This window comes from Heterocephalus glaber, unplaced genomic scaffold (genome assembly GCF_053883595.1).
Source record: "Heterocephalus glaber isolate CG9 unplaced genomic scaffold, H.glaber_assembly_v1.0 deba00000122, whole genome shotgun sequence".
NCBI classification, from domain to species: Eukaryota; Metazoa; Chordata; class Mammalia; order Rodentia; family Bathyergidae; genus Heterocephalus; species Heterocephalus glaber.
Window position 1 is genome coordinate 1954796 of NW_028258138.1, and position 21264 is coordinate 1976059.

At 59.5% G+C, this 21264-nt stretch overlaps 1 protein-coding gene across 6 annotated transcripts in view; it reads left to right on the forward strand.

Annotated features, from left to right (window-relative positions):
- The first annotated feature begins 4505 nt into the window (after nucleotides 1–4505).
- Trpm2 (transient receptor potential cation channel subfamily M member 2) overlaps nucleotides 4506–21264 on the forward strand; it is a 52091-nt gene continuing 35332 nt past the window's right edge. For 4 of the 6 annotated variants that reach the window (XM_087211043.1, XM_087211058.1, XM_087211050.1 and 1 more), the window contains exons 1-7: nucleotides 4506–4621; nucleotides 7567–7836; nucleotides 8496–8584; nucleotides 15402–15570; nucleotides 16845–17025; nucleotides 18849–19015; nucleotides 20327–20507. In XM_087211043.1, the coding sequence (XP_087067169.1) occupies nucleotides 7672–7836; nucleotides 8496–8584; nucleotides 15402–15570; nucleotides 16845–17025; nucleotides 18849–19015; nucleotides 20327–20507 (952 nt within the window). In that variant the 5' untranslated portion in view covers nucleotides 4506–4621; nucleotides 7567–7671. Of the gene's footprint in view, nucleotides 4622–7566; nucleotides 7837–8495; nucleotides 8585–15401; nucleotides 15571–16844; nucleotides 17026–18848; nucleotides 19016–20326; nucleotides 20508–21264 lie in introns of those variants that run through there. The other 2 variants (XM_087211046.1, XM_087211068.1) reach the window with 2 other exon arrangements.

The following is a 21264-nucleotide window of genomic DNA, read 5'->3' on the forward strand; positions in this document are numbered from 1 at the left end:
GAGTGTGTGCTGCTTCAGGTGTGTCACCTGGCCACCTGCCCACACCCTCTGCAGCCCAGAGCTGGCCCCTCTGTGAACTCACTGTGCTGCTCAGGGGGCTGCTGGCGCAGGCCACGGCCCCCACCCCCACCGCTGGGCGTTGACAGGAGGGGAGGGCCTCAAGGTGGCCGAGCTGTGGCCTCTGAGCTCCAGGGTACATGGGGGCCCTGGCCACATAGCTGTCACAAATGCTGCCCCTCCGCCCAGCCTGCTCCTCCCTCCTTTACAGTCTGTAACTGTGAGGCCCACTGGACACCCCGGGAGTGTGACAGTGACCTTGCTGCGCCCCACCCTCCTGTGGTTTGAACCTGCTGGGGTGTCTGGCACCCATGGCCCTGGCATCAAGGACCACACTCATGGGTGTGCTGTGGCCGCTCTTGCTCCAGGGTCCCGACAGCGGGGTGCCCCCAGACTGGAGCTCTGTAGGGGAGGTCCCGGGGGGGGGGATACCTGGCAGCACCTGGCTCCTGGAGGCGATCTGGGCTGCCCTAGGCCCCAACTCTGCCTCCTTCTTCCTGGCCCCACCCCCAGGTGACCCATCTGGCCGCACCTCTGCAGGCACCTGTCTGTCGCCTGTGCTGCCTAACAAACTGGCCCAAACCCAGCAGCTCCCAGTAGACGTTTGTTTTCCGCCAGGAACCCCTCACACCCTGCCTGCCGCAGACCAGCTGCAGTTGATGCAGGGTAGGAAGGGGAGAGGTCTCGGGCCGGCGAGTGAGAAAAGAACCGTCGCAAGCAATGTGCAGGCTCCCTCTGAAAAGTCTCAGGGTCTGATTTATTTTTATATCTCTAAGCACTAGCTAGGGAGCATTGGGCGGGACAAGTTTACATTGTAGGTTGCCTTAGCAACATCTAGTGAGGTAAAGGTTATTTTTACTAAACAGTATGTTTCTCTAAGCTGATTCATTTCATCGAACATCATGAATACATTTCTTAAAAATCACAATTGTCCCCTTATTTTCCCATACCTAGGTAGAACAGAAGGTAACTTAATCAAAGTCTCCAGAGGGTAACTTAATTAGAATCTCCATAGCAGCGGGGGTACAAGCAAGATTTAATTAATTAAATGTCAAACTTGTGGTCGCCAGCTGGCCCTTGAGAAACTGCACAACAGTTAATATAGTTTGCTGTTAGCTCTCTACCTCTCTATACCTCTATTCATCTTAACTAACTGTCATTTGGGTTCATAGTCCATGAGCAGGAGATATTTACAGCACTGTGAGAAATAGTGAGTAACTTGTCTCCTTAATGCATTTACCTGTCTTAATGTTCTTTCTATTTCCCATTTTCCACTATTTCTTACATCCAAAGTCTGTCCTTCCAATCTCTTCGTAAGACCCCTTTAGTGAAAAGAATGTCAGCAATGAGAGGGGGAGTCATAGTAGTGGGAAAACAGCGGGGGTTTCAGGAGAGGTTTCTTTAGGAGTGGATGTGGCAATAGAACTAAGAGAAACTGGAATTTGGGACTTGTGAGCCAGATCAGATTTCAATACATCATTGCCAATTTGCCTCATGGACAGTTTGTTGTTAGTCACAAACACAATGACTCCTGTGACCAGAGGAACAATTATAAACATTATGGCAAGAAAAAATAAAACATGAGGGTACGATGTGTTCCACCCTTTCTTTCCCCCAGCTGGAACTTTGTCAAGCAGCAATGGAGGTCGGTTGGGCTTCGCCACCTGCCTACAGCCACGCTCTGCTGTGCTCCAGCTCCGTCTCCGCTGTTCTTCGCAGTGTTCACCACACCGGAAAGGATGCACTTGCTTTGCCCTTGTTACAGGGTGACAGAAGGCCCCACGACAGCTGAGTTCTGTCTCCTCACCTCCTGAGTCCCCAGCCCCTGGAGCACATGCCAGCCTTCAGGAACTGCCTGTGTGCCGACTGCCCATGGAGACCACGAGGGGGCCACGCTGCTGGCCGCTCCCTGCTGGGGCCCGGCGCGGCTTCCCATTGCTCTGAGCCTCGGCTGCCCCACCAGTGGGCAGGGGACAGTTTGTCTGTTTGGGCCACTTTACCAGAGTCCCACGGGTGGGGTCTTAAATGACAGAGATCGAAGCCCACAGTTCTGGTGGCCAGAAGTCCACGGTCCAGGTGCTGGCTGACCTGGTGTCCAGTCCACCTCCTGTCTGCGCCTTCACAGGCAAACAGGCTGCTCCTGCCTCACCTTACCGGGCCACGAGTCCCACGGCACCTCGGCCCCCATGGCCTACTCACTCCGGATGGCTCCACTGCCTAACACCGCCACCCTGGGAATCGAGTCTGCATGGCGCCTGCAGAGGGTGTCCAGCCGGCTCTGGCCTGCACTCTGCTGCCCAATGACCTGGACCCTGTGTTCAAGGACCTGGTCAGAACCCTGTGGCAAATACCATGCCTGCCCTGATGAGAGAGGAGCAGCTTGGATCTGCTGGGCTTTGCTCAGTGTCCCGAGCTCTTTCAGGCCCTAGGTCATTCCTAGCTGCCTGGTCACTGTCCCCCCATGGGTGTGCCATCAGTGAGCAGAGTCCAGGGGCTGCCCTAGCTGCTGTCTTTCCATCTTGGGTGGTCCCTCGCCACCACCGCACCTGTACATTTTACCCGCAGCTCCTTTGAAAGCTATTGAAATGCCTTGAAAGCTGTTGACCTGTGGACGCCACAGGTGCCGGAAAACAAGGATGCTCCCATCTGAAGCCCACTGCTGCAGGCCAGGGCTCAGGCATGCAGGCCTCTCTCTGTCCCTCTGCCTTTCCTGGAAAGTGAAGTTAGATGCTGCTCGGCCACACCCTGCATCCCTGCAAGGCCTACAGTGGCCCTCGGCAGAGCGGGCTGTGCAGACAGAGGCCACCCAGCTGCAAAGCCTGTGACCCTTAACCATCTGGGCCCATGCAGGGAGTCGGCTGTGCCGCTCTGTCCTCCCTCCTCTCCTGCCCTGATCTCAGGCCTGCAGCTCCCTTCCCTGCTCCTGTGTGCCACTCGGGTCCTTCACTAGCTGTGCTTTTTCTCTTTGCTGCCAGTGCTATCCAGGGCACAATGCCCGAGCCATGAAGAGCTCCTTGTGCTTCACGGTAATGCTCCATGGAGATCAGTACATGCTGTATTCAAGGTCTGTGGTCAGTGCGCCTTTATTTTCCTGCGAAGAATATTTCATAACTGCCATTGCATCAGCGTCCCAGCGGATGGAATCTGGACCTCTTGTAAAACCTGTGGTTTTTCTGCAGGAGAAAGGAGCCACATGGGGTGGATAAATACAGATTCTTCATGAGATGCTGGGCTTATTAACCCCTCCACCTGGGACCAGTTTTCACAGAGGCCCTGCGGTGTTTGACAACCACATCCTGCCCGTCCATCACATGGCTCTGCAGTTATTAGGGTCTTAGGAAATATTAACCGGCTCGAAGTGTTTTTAGTTAATGAGATGGCTCTCCGGCCAGCAGGCACCCGAGAAAGCAGTGCTGGACAGGGCCAAGCTGACATGGGTGTGTCTCCAGTTCCTGTCCTGTTAGCCAGCACCTAAGGCACCTCTCCAGTGTGTGGCAGGTTGTCCTGTGGGTGCCCGTAGAGCGCTTCCTTGTTGCCAGGCTCTGGGGATGCGGCAGTGGACAAGGGAGAGGTCTGTGTGCCCCAGGCAGCCTGGAGCCCAGCAGGGCAAGGCCACTGTGGTGACAGCCACTCCCAGTGGCCCCTTCCATGGCCCGAGGTGCCAGCTGGCTTGGAAGAGAGGCCCCAGGAGAGTTGCAAAAATCGCAGAGGCCCACCTTTCCCACGGGGCAGATTGAGGGCGTGCCTTAGCTGTGGGCATCTGTACTCCTGCTGGCCTGTGGAGGGTGGGGCGGGGTCCTGTGGACACAGGTGTGGTGGCCAGGGCCTGGATGATGGCCTGGCACGCTCAGGGACAAAAGCAGGGGCGGTGGCTTGGGCAGGTGGTGGCGACCCCCACTCCAGGATGGGAGCCGCAGGGCCGCTTCACTTCCTGGAGACTGCGGCCAGTGGGGCCCGTGAGTGGCACCTGAGGCTGCCTGTGCAGGCAAAGAGGGCAGAGGGACTTTGAGGGGCGACTCAGGGGTGGCTTGGGAAGCCACTGCCATGGGGCTTTTCAGGGGCCAGAACTGAGTTGCTCGGCCCAGAGCCAGGCTCAGGGCCCGCCGAGTCCAGGGTCTGAGGTGGTTTGCTGTCTGGCTTGCTCGGCGCCCTCCGGCCATGGCAGGTGTGCAGAGCGGGCCCTGGGCTGCCCAGCTGGGTCCGCCTCACTCCTGGGAGGGGCCCCTGGCTGTGGGTCACCCTATGTGAGGACGCAGCAGAGGCCTCCAGCTGGAGTCCTGAGGGGGCCACTCACCCAGCCCCGGTCCGCTCGGGATCCCGGCCCTGCCTTACCCCCTCCCCATTTAAACCGAGACCTTTGGCACTGGCTCGGCCTGAGCTCCGGGTCCCAGGGTGCCTGGGAGGCCGGGCTGCAGCGCGCCCGCCCGCTCTCCTCTCCGTGCGAGTGACGCAGAGCGCGCTGCGGGCGGGCGCCGGGTACACACTGCTCGCCGGAGTGCGGGCGGGCCGCGGGCCAGGGCGGCGCTGTAGCCGCGGTGCGGGCGCCGGCCGACCCTCAGCGCAGGTACGCAGGTGTGCGGTGCGCAGGTGTGCGCGGGGAAATGCGGCGCCGGCGGAAAGCGGTTGGGGCCGGGCCTGGTCGGGGGTAGCGCGCGCAGGGCCGGGGCTCGGGTTTGGGGTGCGGCCGGGCTGTGAGTTCCGCTGCAGTGCGCACCTGGGCGCCGGGCGGGCGGCGGCGTGGTCCATGCAGACGCCCTGGGCTCCGCTGCGCTGCTCCGTGCTCCGGCCGGCAGGGACTCGGGATCTTGGGCCCCTGCCCCGGACCCTCCCAGGAGACCACAGGGCGCGCTGTGCCTCCGATTTGTTCACAGCCAGGGCAGGAGGGTGCTGGTGACCGGGCGGAGGCGGAGTTCACAGTGCGGGAAAAGCGAGCCGGGGCTGGCCCAGTCAGCAGGTTTCTATTTCCCAGGGATTCCTTTGGGCTGGAGGGTGGGGATCCCGGGCACACCTGGAAGTACACATCCAGCGTGGAGAGGCTGTGCCCCGACTCGTCTCTGGCCCCCTGTGCCTCCTGATGGGGGTGGTGCCAGCGGGGCCCACACAGGGGAGCTGCTTCCCCGCTAAGGGAGACGAGGGGGGCGGTGCCCCTCCCCACGCATCTGTCCCCCTCCTGGGGTCGCCCCGGTGCCACCGCAGAGCTCACACTGGGAGATGCACCCATGTCGGGCTGCTCCATCTGGTTCCTCTCTGGCAGCAGCTTCGGGTTCCCATCATGGATAGTTGTTCTTTTCTGTTACCGGGGATCGAACTCAGGACTGTGAGCTTAGGAAGGCAGGCGTGGCTCCACTGAGCTAAATCCCCAGCCCCCTGTAGGACTTCTTGCAAGTGCTGTATCCAGGTGAGTGCTGTTGCATGCTGAGTAGGCGTCTGTCCATCCCTTGACCTGCAAGCATGCTCAGCACACACACCTGTGCCAGGCGCTTCTAGAGAATTTTAGCTGTAAACCAGGGTGGCCAGATGCTGTTAGGAGTGCGAGAAGAAAGTGAGCAGCCTCCTGCTTGTGTGTGGAGGAACCCACACAAGGCTGGAGCACTGTCCTTTGTAAGGGCGTCGTGGTCAGCCTTGGGGTTCAAGACCCCCATCCCATCTGTCCCTGCTCACTGGGGCTGTGTGCACCTGGGGTGTGAAAAGCCCCTGCAAGGCCCCAGATGGCAGCCATCTGAAAAGCCCGGAACCGGGTCCCAGCAGCGGGGCAGCCGCACTCCCTCTGCCCGAGGAGCGCACAGGTGGGACGCACAGGCCTGCAGACGTCCAGGCAGAGCGGAGCGAGGGCGAGTCCCCCTGCAAGCGGGACGGCGGGCGGAGCCACGCAGGCGTCCCAAGGGCCGGTCTGGGTGCCCTTACCGGCCCACACTTACTCCCCGGCCCGGCCCGGGGCCCTGTGAGCTCATCTCCAATTTCTCAGAAGTCGCTCTGGGGTGGCGGGCGTCTTCCTGTCCTTGTAGATGCCCAGTGGCTCCTGGGGCTCTGGTCGTGGGAGAAACTTGCAGACAGCTCTTCTGTAACCCAGGGCCAGCCTGAGGCAGGGTCTCCACAGAGCGCTTCCTTCCCTGACGTCCCTGGGCTGCAGGCCGGGGCAGGCGGGAGAGCCGGGGCCCTGCTCTGGGGTGCACGCCAGGTGGCCGTGTCAGCAGGACTGGGCACCGCGCATGACCGCGAGGTATCGCTGCTCGTGGGGTCGCTTTGCGTCCGAGACCTAACAACGCCGACGACCGTGCCCTGACGCCTTTCCTCGCTCACTGGCAACGCGCGCCGTTTTGGATCCGTGGCTTTGTCCCTCCAGCCTGCTTGCGCCTACCACCTGCCCAACAGGACCAGGAACCCTTCAGGGTCCTTAAGACGGACAAATCCTCTGGCACTCACTCAGCCCCACTCTGGCCCCCTTCACTTCTAGCATTTCGAGGGGCCTGTCCAAGGCCAGCCACCTCTAGGGCAGGTCCCCTGTGGCCGGCCTGCCCTCTTCTGTCCCGTGGGACACGTCTCACTGATTTGCTGGCCTTGGGATCAGGCTGGGGGGCAGGTGAGCTGCTGTGCGGGGCAGCAGGGGACCCTGAAAAGCCACCGGGCATGAGATGGCCCCTCTTCTCTCAGATCTGTGAGGCTTGAGTCTGGGGATGACTGTGGCTGAGGGGCACGGGGAAGAGGGTGGGAGTAGGGGACCCGAGAGGCTCTCTGAGGTCAGCTGAGGCCCCACATCCCTGGCTTGGCTCAGGGAGCAGGTGATCAGTGTGTGGGTGGGGACGTGTGTCAGGCGACCCCTTGATGTGGCCGAACACTTGGGCCAGTAGCTCCCCCTCAGCCCTGCTGAGACCACCCCCATCGGGCACACAACAGAATAGGAGCCCTGGCACAGCCAGTCCTTCCAACGGCCTCGCAGCGCCCCTGGGAGGACAGCTGGGCACCACGGCCCAGGAAGCCTGCGGGACTCAAATACATGTGTCCTCACTTCTGTGGCCCCAGGGGTGGGCCAAGGAGAGAGGGATGGAGAAAAGGGGGCTCATTCTGACCCGCGGGGTCGCCCCTTGGGGTGAGGCCTGCGGTACTTTCCGCAGGCAGTGGCTGCTTCTCTTTTCTTTCTGGAAAAGTGAAAGAAGCAAACTCATGTCTGGAACCGTGAGATGCGGAACTGGGGGTGCACACAGGGCACATGACGGCCTCGCTCGTGTCCCTCCTGCCCGGTCTGGGCTCTCCGGGCATCTCTGGTGCATGCAGGGCAGAGGCAGGGAGGGCTGCACAGTGACCTGAGGTTGTGACCGAATGAATGGACACGGGGCCCCGCATATATGTCCTTCCACGCTGCCCATCGTCCTGCCAGGCAGAGCAGAGGTGGGCAGCCAGGAGAAAGAGCAGACTGGCCAGGGAGACGAGGATGGAGGCTCCCCACAAGGAAACACGTGACCCGGTCATTTCAAAACATCCGTTCACCTTCCTCTCTCTGCTCTATTTCAGCAGCCCCTCACTCTGGGGTGTCTCCAGAGCCCCGGCCTGGCGAGCCGGAGAGAAGCGCCCTGAGGGAGGTGGACGAGCAGGCAGAAGCTGGTGCTGGGGGCTGGGATGGAGCCCTCCGGCCCCAGGAAAGCTGGCTCCGAGCAGGAGGATGGCTTCGGGGTGCAACCCAGGAGGGTGGTGGATCTGGGTCTGGTCCCCAACCTCCGGCGGAGCAACAGCAGCCTGTGCAAGAGTAGGAGGCTGCAGTGTCCCTTCAGCAGCAGTGCGAAGGTGGGCTTCCCCGGGGCCTCAGCAGTGACCTGGGGTGGGCATGCTCCCTTCTGGGCAGAGAGGGGGCTACCAGCCCAGGGCTGCCGCCCAGAAACTCCCTGGGCCAGGGCCTGTGGAGACCTGGGGCTGGACCTCCTCTCTGGGGACTGCGCTGTCACTTCCCCTGTGGTCTGCTTGGGAAACGAGCGGTGAGCACAGGTTCTGCGCTGTGTGGGGCTCCCCCTCTGCACCCCATTGCACAGTAATTTCCCATCCTTTATTGTTGTGGTGGCCGGCGCTCCCGATAAACCGGTTAAAAGCACATGCGGATGTTGGAGCGGCCTTGTCCGGCAGGTGGGAAGGGTCTGCAGGTCTCAGACAGCAAGCACCAAAGCAAGGGGCCCGGGTCGCACCCTGCACACCTTCCAGCGCACCACTGTCCCCGAGGAGGGTGACCTTAGCGTGTAAGCTGTGGAGCGCACGTTCAGATTGGGTCGGAGAGGAAACAGCACAGATTCGCTCCCCTCTCCTGAACCCACCCTGAACAGCCGTCCAAGTGTCTTACCTCAGTGTTGTGCCGGGTCCCTCTACACAAGCTTGGAGGGAGGCCCGGGATGAGCACTTTTGGGGGTTTGTGACTTGACAACCTCGGGACTTCAAAGTGCCCTCTCTGCCCACAGCAAGAACATCTGAGTTCATGGATCCCTGAAAACATCAAGAAGAAAGAGTGTGTGTATTTTGTGGAAAGCTCCAAACTGTCTGATGCTGGGTAAGTGGTATGTTTTGTGCTAAGGCCTCTGACCTTTTCTCCTGGCCCTAAGGAAGTGTCTGAGTTAGCTTCCCCATTGCTGGGACACCCACATCCGACACCCACAGCTCAGTCTGTGGAGATCTCCGTCCATGGCTGGCTCCAGGGCAGGGTGGTGTGGCAGCAGGGCCTGGCGGAGGAGAGCTGCTCACCGCATGAAGGACCAGAAGCAGGGAGAGAAGGGGGAGCCGGGAGGGAGATGGACCCTTCCGGGCCACGCCCCATGACTGCCCCGCCTGACCAGGCCCTGCCTCCTACCTACGGGTCAGCAGCTGTCAGCCCCACAGTCCAGTCCACCTTCCCAGAGCCCCCCACGGTCGCAGGAGGCTTTAGGGGGACAGCTGGTGTCCACCTAACAACTGTCCAGACCCCGCCCATCAGGGCCTCTGCAGGAGACAGCAGGAGCACCCCTGTGCTGAGTCTTGGGAGCATGGCCGTGGGGCCCCTGAGGGCCTCCTGGGGTGTGGGCTGAGTGTGTCCTACTTCCTGGTTGGGAGACCCACGTGCTTGGGGTTCGGGGACTTGTTCAGGGTCATGATGTGGCCACCCTGTGGCCATGCTGGACTCGATCAGTGCCCAGGCTCCAGCTCAGGCCTCTGGAGCATCTTGTTGCTTCAGAAGAGAGAGTCCCTGGGTCCAGGAGCTGAAGGGGTCTTAGGGGAAGTCCACGGAGCAGGCACCAGGACGCTCCATGCCAGGAGCCCATGGCAAGACTGTGGCTCCCAAGACCACATCCGAGGCGGCAGAGGCCATGCTAAGCTGCTGGGCATTGTCCCTCTCGTGCTGCCCGTGAGATGGCTGAGCATGGGCACAGCGGGGCACACACAGGCCAGAGTCTGGCCCTGGGACTCAGACCCCGGGCTGTGCTGCCCAAAGCTGGTATCCTGTAGGCCCAACAGTGTTTTGACTCACTTGGCCCCTCCCTCCAGTCACACCCTTTGTGCTGTTTTGTGCAGACCGTCTTCTCCTGACCCTTCTTCCTCCCTGGAAAACTCCTACTTAGCCTTCAAGGCCCATTGCAGACACTGCCTCTCCATGCACCCTGTGTGAAGGAGCCACATCCTGTGGTGGGAAACAGGAAGCTCACATGTGGAATCGACAGGAAGTGATAACGTCACCTCCCAGCCCTGTGCTTCCTGTGGGGTCTCTGCAGGAGCCCTGTGCACTGAGGTTTCGGGCTCATGCTCCAGCCTGGCTCCTCCTCAGATACTGGCCTCGCTGTCCCCCAAGGGCAGCAGGGCCAGGTCCTGGAGGGAGTGTCATGTTCATATCTGGGTGCCACAAAGCCTGTGTGGTCCTGGGGGCTTTTGACAGGGGCTTGGATCACGGGGTGCTGTACTGTGGGTGGATTAATCTGCAGATGAGTTATAGCTGAATGTGCTGTTAGGAGATGCAGTGGTTTGGAGGGTTCGTCTCCTCCCGGCTCCTCTCTCTCTGCTTCCCGTTTGCCATTCGGTGAGCAGCTCTCCTTCGCCAGGCCCCTCTGCCAGGCCGCCCTGTGGACAGAAACCTGAGCCAAAGTAAACCTCTCCTCCCTTAAACTGTGGGTGTCGGATGTTGTGTCCCAGCGACCGGGGAAGTGACCAAGACAGAGGGAGTGGCCACCAGGTCTGGGTCACAGCTAGAGCTGGTGACTTTAGTGCACCTGGCGCGTGATCCGTTTCTAGGTCACGGCTGGCAATTCTGACAGCGCCTCCGTGTCACAGATCTGCAGCCTCAGCCCAGCCCAGCCCGGGTAGGTCTGAGTGCAGGACGAAACAAAGCATGTGGGCTTTCCTGGTCATCAGCGCTCCCTGAGCAGTGCAGCGTAAAGGCGACTCACAGCACCCACTGTGAGGTGTAGTCACCCAGAGGTGACGTGTCGCTCACAGGAGGAGGGCGCAGGGTCTGGGAAGGTGCTGCACAGTTTTGTGTGAGGGGCTCGGGCACCGGCAGGCGTTGGTGTGTGTGTGGCTCTGCCATTTCCCCATGAGGACCCCACGGGGGAAGAGGGGCCCCTGAATCCGGCCCCCCCCGGGAGGGTACAGGGCCTGAGGTCTGCTCCTGTGGGGCGCTGGGCACATCTTGCATGGTGGCCCCATGGCTTCACGGTGGCAAGGAGGTCCTGTGTGGGGTCAGTGCAGGCGGCATAACTTACCTCGAGGGACCCAGTAGTGCTCAGGCTGAGGATGGGACCGCAGAGCTCCCTCTGACCTGGTGCAGAGGGTGGCTCGGGCAGTGCCTCGCCTGCCAGAGAAGCAGTGCCCTGCGCCCTGCCCAGCAGCCCCCAGCAGGAGGGCAGGTGCCCGTGTGAGCCAGTTAGGAGCAGGCTGGGCCTGAGAAGCACCTGTTCAAGGGTGTGGGGAGCCTGTACCCGAGGCCAGCCTGGCTGGCCCCAGGCCTGCTGAGGGAACCCAGCCTCCCGGGGTCTTTCTGGATGTTACCGTCTGACAGCCACGCAATGCTGCACGTGGCAGACAGGATCAGAGTGCAGGGTAAACGCCCTTCCCCGCCCGGACACAGCTCTTGAGGCAGATGAGCCGATTCCCCGAAAGGTTCTCACCCGACGCCTTGGGACCTTCCGGGCCCTCACCCAGGCTGGGAGCCGAGGCTCCCTGACTCCGCCCATCCTGTTGGTCCCACACCTGACGGCCGTCCTCAGCTTGGCATGGACGTGGCCCATGCCCATTGCCACCACTGCCGCCCTGGCCAGATCCCATCCCCCTGTCCTGTCACCATTTACCGCTCACCTTGGGACCCCACCACTAGTCCCTCACCTGTAGCACTGGTGGAGCTCCGGAGTCCCCAGGAGCAGGACAGGTGTGCTCAGTGAGCCCAGGCCGCCCTCGGGCAGGAGCCAGGGACCCAGGCGCCGTCACCCCCGCTTCCTGCCTATCTGGGCCATGCGTTCCGGAGCAGGGGCTCTGAATTAGCTTCCGGGCCAGCGGCCCTGTGCAGCTTCCTGCTCTGGGTCAGGCTCCAGGATGCTGTGGCGATGTATGATTTCACCTCGTTGGCGGCGATGGCTCAAAGTAAAGAGGAAAGGAGGTAGCATGTTACCGGCTAACCGTTAGACATCCAAGCGAAATTTGAGCAGCACTGGGCCAAAATACAAGCGCAGGCCCAGGCGTGGTGCGGCACAGCCGTAGTCCCAGCATTCAGGAAGGCTCAGCCAGGAAGAGCCCGTGTTCAAGCTCAGTTTGGGGAGTTTAGCAGCTCAGTGAGGCCTTGTCTCCAAGTGAAAAATAAGAAAGGGCCGGGATATAGCTCAATGCAGAGGATTCAATGCCAATATAAAAAAAAATACAAAAGTCACATGAGCTCAGGCCCTCGTCCAGTGACTTATTCTTGGCTTGACCCAGTCCCCACCTGTGAATGAGGTGACATAGGCTTTGGCCTGAAAGTTCCTCAGTGTACCTTGGGGGCGGGGCCAGGGTACATTATTTTTTCCATTTAAAAATTTTTATTTTTATCAGTCCATGTTTGCAGCCCACAGTGATTGCATTCTTTGCAGGGAGTTGGCATGTGTACATGACATGTCTTCCTTCTGTTTGCATTCCCCTCTCCTCCATTCCCTCCCTTCCATCCCCGGACCTCCCTGTTTCCTGTTTCCTGTTTTGTCTTTTCCCATTTTAATGATGGAGAACTGAGAATCAGTAACATCCACAATCCCGCAGTTGACAAGTGGCACAGAAACCCAAGTTCTGTTCCTCGCAGGACAGAACTGGGTCAGGTTTCATCTGGATTTAGATCTTTTTCTTCATCTCATCTTACCTAGTCTTCTAGGTCATTTGGTACTAGCAAAAAGTAGTCCAAAAAAATGAGGATTCTTAATTCAACAGAGGATAACCCATCTCTACGTGTTCATTTTTCCGCAATCCTGAAGCCCCAGGCGTATCAGTACAGGAATAAAAAGATTTCAGTCCACAAAGAGGACAGTGAGGGGAGCGGCGCTGACAGGCAGCGGCTTCTCTCCAGCAGGGGAGGAGGAAGCAGGGGCAGCTCCCCAGGTTGGTGTCCTCGCGAAGGGCCAGGTGCACCCCGCAGGGCCCCAGGAGACGGGGGGCCATGTGCTGCAGCAGGCCCGTCCCCTTCAGCACTGAGCTTCCATCTTGTGTGTTCAACTTTTTACCTTGAAATCCAGATGTAAAGGAAGCTTCAAAGCTACCACAAGTAGCACCCCCTAGTGGTTATGTCCTGCACAACTACAGCATGATATCAAAACCAGGAGTTCAGCACTGGGCAGCGTGCACCCCTCGCTTCGGGCCCTCTCATTACACGTGTAGCTTTGTGGGGCCACCACCAGCATCAGGACACACTGCTGCTCCATCTCCATGAGGACCTCCCTGTACCTCCCTCCTGGTCACACCCTGCCTCTCCCATCCGTGTGGTTTCCTCACTTTGGGACCATCATGGTGTTGACCATTTTTGGTTGGCATAACACCCTGAGATCCCGACAAGCGATTCCCTGTATCAGTAGTTTTCTCTGTGTTACCGTTGAACAATCCTTTCCTCTTCAACTTGCCTGTATATTTGTAGTGAGACTTTTATAGATAATAACTGCAGTAATACCTCAGTTCACAAATGTTCACAATTTGGTTTGCAAACAAAAGCATTTTGCAAATTTCCCTTCCATTCGCAAATGCCACCTTGGGCAACAAACACAGCCACTGCTGTCTTCCCCACACAAACACAAATGCAGTTGTCATCCCCAAAATCGTAAAACAAAGTAAGTGTGTAAACCAAGGTACCACCGTAACTGGATCTTACCTTTTATGCCACTCTGTCAGTCTGTGGTTTTTAAGTGGTATACTTAGGACATTTACATTTAGTGTAGTTATTAATGTCAGGGCTAAGTCTGTCATCTTATTTTTGTTTTCTGTTTGTTCTTTCTTTTTCCCCCTGCATTTGTGCAGTTTCCTTGAACATTTAAAACATTCTGTTTTGGCCCAGCTCTGCTAGTTCTGAATGTATGTCCTTCTGTAGCATTTTTAAAGCAGCTGCTCTCGGTATTACATTACATGACTTGTCATAATTTACTGCTATTGACATTTTACCAGTTTGAGTATAGAAACATCACCCCCTTTTACCTAATTTATCATTGTTTAAATAGTTACCCTACAGACATTGGAAACCATGTCAGGTGGGGTTACAATTTTTACTTTGACCATCAAACATAATTTTAAAAATTCAGAAGGGAAACATACTGCATTGACCCACATTTTTACTCATTCCACAGTTTTTCTTCCTTTCTGATAGTCCGAAGTGTCTTCTTTCATGTTTTCGTTCCTGCTTGGGTCACTTCTGGTAGCCACTCTTAGGGCAGCTCTGCTGGCTGCTGTCTCCTTGGTCTTGCTTTGGCAGAGAAGCTGTGCCTTGCGCTTTGCGCCCGAGTGACGTCTTTGCGGAGTGCGGAGCTCTAGGTTGGTAGCTTGTGCCCTCTTACCATTTCACCACACTTCTTTCTGGCTTCCCAGGCTTCTGTTTTGGTTTGAGTTGTTTTCTTTTGTAGCCAAGGTGTCTTTTCTGTCTCTCTGGTTTCAGGATTTCTTTTGGTGGCTTTAGTTTTGCGGGTTTGACTGTGCTGTGTCTTACGATGCATCTCTTGGGTTAATCCTGTCTTGTTTCACTCAGATTCTTGGAGCTGTAGGTTTGTGTGTTTTAAATCAATTACGGGGAATTGGGGGCATTATTTAGTATCTCCCCAGGCTCACCCTCTGTCCTGTTGCTTCTGATGACGTGGATGTTTAGCCTCTTGTCACAGTCTTGCAGGTCCCATGGCTCTGGGACCTTATTTTTGGTTTATTTTCTCTTGGTTGCTTTTATTAGGTAATTCAGTTGTTCTCTTTTCTAGTTCATGGATTTGTCTTTTCTCCTCTCCATTCTGCATGTGAGCCCATGCACTGTTTTCTTAAAAAATAAATTTTATTTTATCCCATTCCTTCCCTCAAACCCCCTCCCTTCCCTATGTACAGAAGCTTTGTTTCCATTTTTTCCTTCTATTTTCACATTTTTTCTCATGCACTGGTTTTTTTTTTGGTACTGGGGATCAAACTTGGGGTCTTGTGCTTTTGAGTCAGGCGCTGGAACCAATGAGCTAAATCCTCAGCCTCATGTGCTGTTTTTTAAAAGATGTCAAACACCGTATTTTTCATCTGTAAAGTTTCCGTCCGGTATGCCTCTCTTCCTCTGTTCCCAGAGTGTTTCTAGTTGCTCGTAGAAGCATTTCTTTTTTTTTTTTTTTGATACTGGGGATCGAACTTGGGTCCTTGCGCTTGCGCAGCAGGCGGCAAAACCACTGAGCTAAATCCCCGGCCCGATCATAGAAGCATTTTTAAGATGACTGTTTTCAAATCTTGGTGCGGTGATCTTCTCTCATTCTACTTGAGGGTTTCCTGGTTCTCAGGGTGCCCAGTGACTTTTAATCGCAACCTCGACACTTTAGCTTCACACTGTAAGGCTCTGGGCTTTGGCTCTAGCAGGTCTTGACATGTTTGAGGGCACAGGGCCAGCACCCCATTGCACACCGGGGGTCCAGTGTCCCCTTTGGCCTCAGCGGACACACCATGGAGAGGACGTCTCATCACTGGCAGGGCTGTGGCGTTCCGGTGCCCGCTTGCCCCCTGCCGGTGCTGCCTGGTGGGGAGGGTAGGGTTGTCACGGCTCCTGCATGGCCTCCTATGGCACCAAGGCTGAGACATGGCACTGCTGGGCGGGCAAAAGTCCTCGCTCCCTGGGCCCCGGCACCCTCAGGAGCAGGGGGACCTCATTCCCTCTGGCAACACCTGTGTCCTCACAGGAAGGTGGTATGCGAGTGTGGCTACACCCGCGAGCAGCACCTGGAGGAGGCCACCAAGCCCCATGCCTGCCAGGGCAAGGAGTGGGACCCCAAGAAGCATGTCCAGGAGATGCCAACCGACGCCTTCGGTGACATCGTCTTTGCGGGCCTGGGCCAGAAAGTGGGGAAGGTTGGTTCCACTGGGGGCCAGAGCCGCGGTGGTCCTGGGGCAGATTTCCTGGGCGGGGAGGCTGGTGGGAAGCCAGGAATACAGATGCCCCTGTGTGAAGGCCGGGCGGTGTGGGCCGCTCAGAGTTCCCAGAATCTGCCAAGTGGAGCTGAGATGCATGGAGCTTCCCCAGGGAGCTCTGCTGGGGCGGTCTGAGTGGATCTGGCTGCCGATCGGGCTTCCCCGTGTCTCACGAGGCTTCCAGTGGCCTCCACTGCGGCTCCTGGCAGCTGTCTTGTGGGGGTGGGGGTGCCAGTGCCATTTACTTCTGTGCTGGGCTCTGAGAACTGTGTGTGACCTTTCCCCTCGACCCCCGAGTGTCCCTCGTGGTGATGTCCACTTGGCCGAAGAGGCTGAGCATGGCCGTGCTGGGCATGGGCCATCAGTCACAGTGCCACCCAGCCCCCCAAGGTCGTGTGTGGGTGTCTGGCCCCAAGCGTCTGTCCCCTGTTCACCGGGCGGGCAGTGTGAGTGACCAGGGGCGAGGTTCCTTACCCAAGGCCACAGAGGACAGTGGTGACGGAGGGTGTGACCCAGCTGGGCCCTTCACAGTGATGCCCGCTGGCTCGGCCTCCTCTGGGTGGCTGCCGGCAGGCACATGGCCGCCTTGGGCTGATGGGGATGGCATTGTGGCCCACCGGTGAGGGACAGACCCGGGGTGGGCCTGACCTTGGTCCTGCCAGAGCCTGTGCATCCCCACAAAGGCAGATCCTCAGCCTCTCTCCTTCTGGGGGTCGTGAGGGCCCCCCACAGCGAAGGGCCCGCCCCCGACTCCTGCTCACTGGGGACCGGCTGCTCCGAGGGCTGACAGGCCACCGCCGTGGGGTTGATTGGAACCTGGCACTGCGAGGACCTGTGTGCTCTGGGGACGCCCACGGCCTCCTGAGCTCTGCCACCCCTTTCTGCCCTCATGGGCCCATCTGAGGGGTCCTGGCCAGGGAGCTGGTAGCCAAGGCGGAAGTTCCCTACGGGCCCCTCGGGTGTGTGGAGTTGGGGATCCCCAGTGGGGGTGGCTGAGGGGGGCGAGGTCAGGACAAGAGGTCGAGGAGGCGGGAACCCACCAGCCTGGTAGCCGTGAGCCAGGGGCCCAGTGGAAGGAGACTCAGATGCAGGAATGGGTCCCGGGCCGGAAGTGGGAGGGGACCCCCACAGCAGGACCGGGGAGAGCGGGCTGGGGTGGGGTGGGGGTGTGTGCTGCTGCAGCGCCCCCTCGCGGGCCCCTGGTTCTCCTGCAGTACGTCCGAGTGTCCCAGGACACGCCCTCCAGCGTGATCTACCACCTCATGACCCAGCACTGGGGCCTGGATGTCCCCAACCTCCTCATCTCTGTGACCGGTGGCGCCAAGAACTTCAACATGAAGCTGAGGCTCAAGAGCATCTTCCGGAGAGGCCTGGTCAAGGTCGCCCAGACCACAGGTGGGTGCTGGGCACTGTGGGCAGGTGATGGTCGCCTGGTAGACTGAGTGGGCGAAGCCAGGGGTCAGGGCTTCGGGGGCCTGAAGAGCCTTGGTGGCAGAGTCCACACTGCCACCTGGATCAGAATCCAGGCGCCACCCCTTGGCTGCCCATGGTTCTGTCTGAGTCGCCCGGCTGCGGGTCAGCAAGCCGAGGGCGCAGGGCCTGCTCCGCCTGAGCGTCCACAGTGGGCATGAGGGGCTGGCAGAGGCCAGAGGTCGTGCTGGCCACAGGGACATCGGGACTCTGTCACCTGAGCCCTGCGCCAGGGTGGCAGGATCATCACCCCTTCCCCTGGAGCTCCGCCTCCTCAGTGTTGGATCACCCTTGAGGCCACGCCGCGGTGGCAGTCATGGAGGGGCCCCGGACCACATGGGTGGTGTGAAACCCAGGGCGCCCGGCCACACTGCAGGCTGGGGAGGCCGCTGTCCCGGAGCCCCCGGGGCCCCTTGGGGTGGCCTTGCTGGGTGGATACAGGTGGCCCCCGGTTGGGTTGTGCAGGGCTGATGGCTCCAGGTGAGCCCGGGTCGCGTGGCCCTTCCGGGCTCTGGCTTGGTGAAGGGTGAGGTGGCCTCACTGGGTCTGGACGATGCTGAGCAGAGTACGAGCCGCCTGCCATGCACCCGCAGCGGCTGCTTTCAGCCCCCGAGCCCCGCGTTTCCCGGGCTGTGCCCGCTCCCTCCATCCCTGTTCTCCACCTGGTCAGGTGGGGTTTGGCTTAGTGCAGTTTACCTTCTGCCAGGTGTGCTCACAGCCCTGAGTCTTCTTTGCTTCCTCTTCACACTGTGTCTTTTCCTTTTCTTTCTTTTTGGAAACAATGTCTCGCTATGTAGTTCAGGCTGGCCTTGAACTGGTGGGGGTCCTCCTGCCTCAGCCTCCTGAATGCTGGAATCACGAGTGCACAAACCACCATGTCTGGCTCGACACTCACTTTTTAACATTCACCACCAGCTTCTTCACCGCCCATTTTCCCACCCCAGTGCCACTACCACACATAGTTTTATTTTCAATGAGAAGCACCTGTGTTTTCTCTTTTTTTTTTCATTACCGAGGACTGAACCCAGGTCCTTCACACTGGGCTACATATCCAGGCTTTTAAATTTAAATTTTAAAAATTCTTTATTTCGAGACAGGATCTTGCTAAGTCACTAAATCGTCCAGCCGAGGCTCAAACTTGTGATCCTCCTGCCTGAGCCTCCCGAGTGCTGGGATTACAGCCTGCACCGCCACACTCAGCCCCTGGCTTTTAGGCACCAGTTTCTCAGGTTCTGGTCCACACTGCCCTGAGAGCAAACCGCCCTGGCAGCAGCAGACAGACTGGTCACTTCGTGGTAGGGCTGCGGCCCGGACATGTGCTGCCTCATCCTGGGCTCAGGCTGGGCTGCAGACCTGTGGGCACCGGGAACTGTCAAGGCGCAGCTGCATGAGCTGACGGTGCCCAGCCCGAGCATCCCTCCACCCCCTGCACGCAGTGACCCAGGCAGCCGCTGGCCAGGACAGACGTGGGCGGAAGAGCATCCCCATCAGGGCTGCTGAGAGCCCTGACAGCAGGCGGGGCAGGGCGCACCGCATCCTGAGATGGAGAAATCAGAGGGGTCCCTGTGAACCCTGAGACTCAGACCAAGGGGACGCAGGGGGTGAGGGGCAGACGGGGTCCCCGTGCCTGCCCCCCCCGTCTCTGCAGTGTGGAGGACACCGAAGCAGTGTCCCCTCCCTGACCTGCCCGCCCGGGCTTGGGGGTCTGTTTCCGCGTGCCGAGTGCACTCGTGCTGTGTCCTCCGCAGGGGCCTGGGTCATCACCGGGGGCTCCCACGCGGGTGTGATGAAGCAGGTGGGCGAGGCGGTGCGCGACTTCAGCCTGAGCAGTGGCTACAAGGACGGAGAGGTCATCACCATCGGCGTGGCCACCTGGGGCAGCATCCACAACCGGGAGGGGCTGGTCCACCCCACGGTGAGTGGCTGCAGGGCAGGGGAGCAGCAAGCTCTGGTGGTGGCGCCTCCACGCGCCTCTGGGGAGGAACCGGGCGACTGGGACAGCACCCTAGAGCCTCCTGGGAGAGGTGGGACGGGCACACAGGGAAGGAGTGGCCGCCGGCGGGCACCGTGGGAGAAGCTGCTGCCTCAGAGCAGAGGCCTGAGCGGGAGAGAATCCGATCGGGGCAGGATTTTCTGAGAACACCGAGGTTTGGCACAGCCAGGAACCTGCACTAAATTCACAGTCGGGGAGGCCTGGGACACAACCCTTTGGGACTGCCGGCCACCGGGCACGTGGGGAGGCCACATTCCTGGCGGAGCCTCCCTGGTGCGGGCCCCCGGGCCAGGCAGAGGCGCCTTTGAGGCCATGGCGAGCGCCCGCAGCTCCTCCCAGCTTCATCGTCTTCCTCTCTCGTGGAATCAGTGCCGCTCCAGAGGGCGTGGGCCGACTTCTGTTGTGCACACTCAGGTTACAGAGCGGGAAACTGAGGCACGAGAGCATGGGTGCCTGAGGGACACCCTGCTTTCCCCCATATTCCGGGCTCACGGCCTCCTGCCGCTCTGCCACTCTGCCGCTCGTCCTCTGTGGACGGTGGAGGACGCTAACCCAGTGACTGCCCCGTCAGTGTCTCAGCTGCTGTGACAGACAGACGCTGTGTCTCTACCCAGGGTCAGTTCAAGGAAGTGGATGCACTTCCTTTCACTCCCCCAGATCCTCCCGTCCTCTGCCCATTGCCCAATTCCAAAGCCGCATCCCTATGTTTAGGGTTTGGCACAGTAGCACCCCGCTTCTTGTTATCAAATCGGCATTGGCTTCCGTGGCTGCTGTGACATCTCCACATCTCTGAGAGCAGCAGGGATTCTGCACCGCCTGTGTGGAGCTGGGAGGAAGTTAGCGGCATCTGGCCTAGGTCAGGGCTGTGGCAGGGCCACCCTCCCTTGGAGGCTGGGCTGTGGGGATTCTGTTTCCTGAATCTCCCGGTCTCCAGTGGCTGCAGGCGTCCCTGGAGTCACGGCCAAGTGCCTGCCTCTGGCCCCTGGCTCCTCCTCGCCGTGTGCCCTCTCTGCCTGTCTCATGAGGATTCCTGAGATGCCACTGGGGTCCCACTCAGACAACCCAAGTCAGTCTTCCACAACCACAGCCTTACCCACACACACGAAGACCCTTCGTGCTGGCTCCGGAGCCCAGGACTGCTGTCTTTGGGCACCGTCAGCATCCTCCGAGCCTCGGCCCCTGCTCAGGAGGTGGCGCTCTCTGCAGTCCCCTGACGCCTTGCTCCGTCCCCAGGGCAGCTTCCCCGCTGAGTATGTCCCCGATGAGGAGGGCCAGGGGAACCTGACCTGCCTGGACTGCAACCACTCCCACTTCATCCTGGTGGACGACGGGACCCACGGCCAGTACGGGGTGGAGATTCCCCTGCGGACGCAGCTGGAGAAGTTCATATCCGAGCAGACGAAAGAAAGAGGAGGTCAGTGGGGAGCCTGTGCAGACACTCAGGCCGAGAGCGGCGGGCTGGGCCGGGCCGGGAGACCGCAGTTCACAGGGGTGCTGTGGCACTGTTCCCGTCCCTCGTCCCTTCCACTGTCGGCCCTGCCCCTCAGCCAGGGATGGAGACTTGGTGTGGCCCTCAGTGTGCCCGTACGCCCTGGTGACAGAATGTCCCACAGCCATTTCAGACCTCGAGCTCGGTGTCGGGTCAGAAGCCAGGCCAGGTGGCCTTGGAAGTCTGAGCTTGACCTCCCTACCTGAGGGTGGGCCAGCACCTTGGGGGCTCACACCGGGTTTCACACGGGATTAAGGGTGCAGGTGCTGGAAACCTGAGTTTAGGGGCATTTTTGGCAGTGCCCACATTGTTCTGGGTGCCTCGAAGCCGCACGTTTCTGCCTTCCTAGGGCACTGGAATCCAAGAGGGCTCGAAGTGCCTGTGTTGAATGAAGACTCGTCCCAGGGTCTGGCTGTGGGCCTGGGTGGGACGGGAACTTGAGTTCCTGCACTTTCCTGGTGTGGGGACCTCGCTTGGAGAATCCTGATTTGACTTAGCAGCCTGGGAGGGCGAGTGAAGGCTGGGTGGTGGTGGGGAGCCCGCTGCTGTGCTGGGATGGAGAGTTTGCCCAGGGAGGGCTCCTGAGTGTCTCCAGGGTGGGTGCAGGGTGCAAGGTGGGGCTCCCCTGGGGCCCAGTCCTAGAGGGGTTAGGGAGTAACCCTGCTGGAGGCGCCCCTGGGCA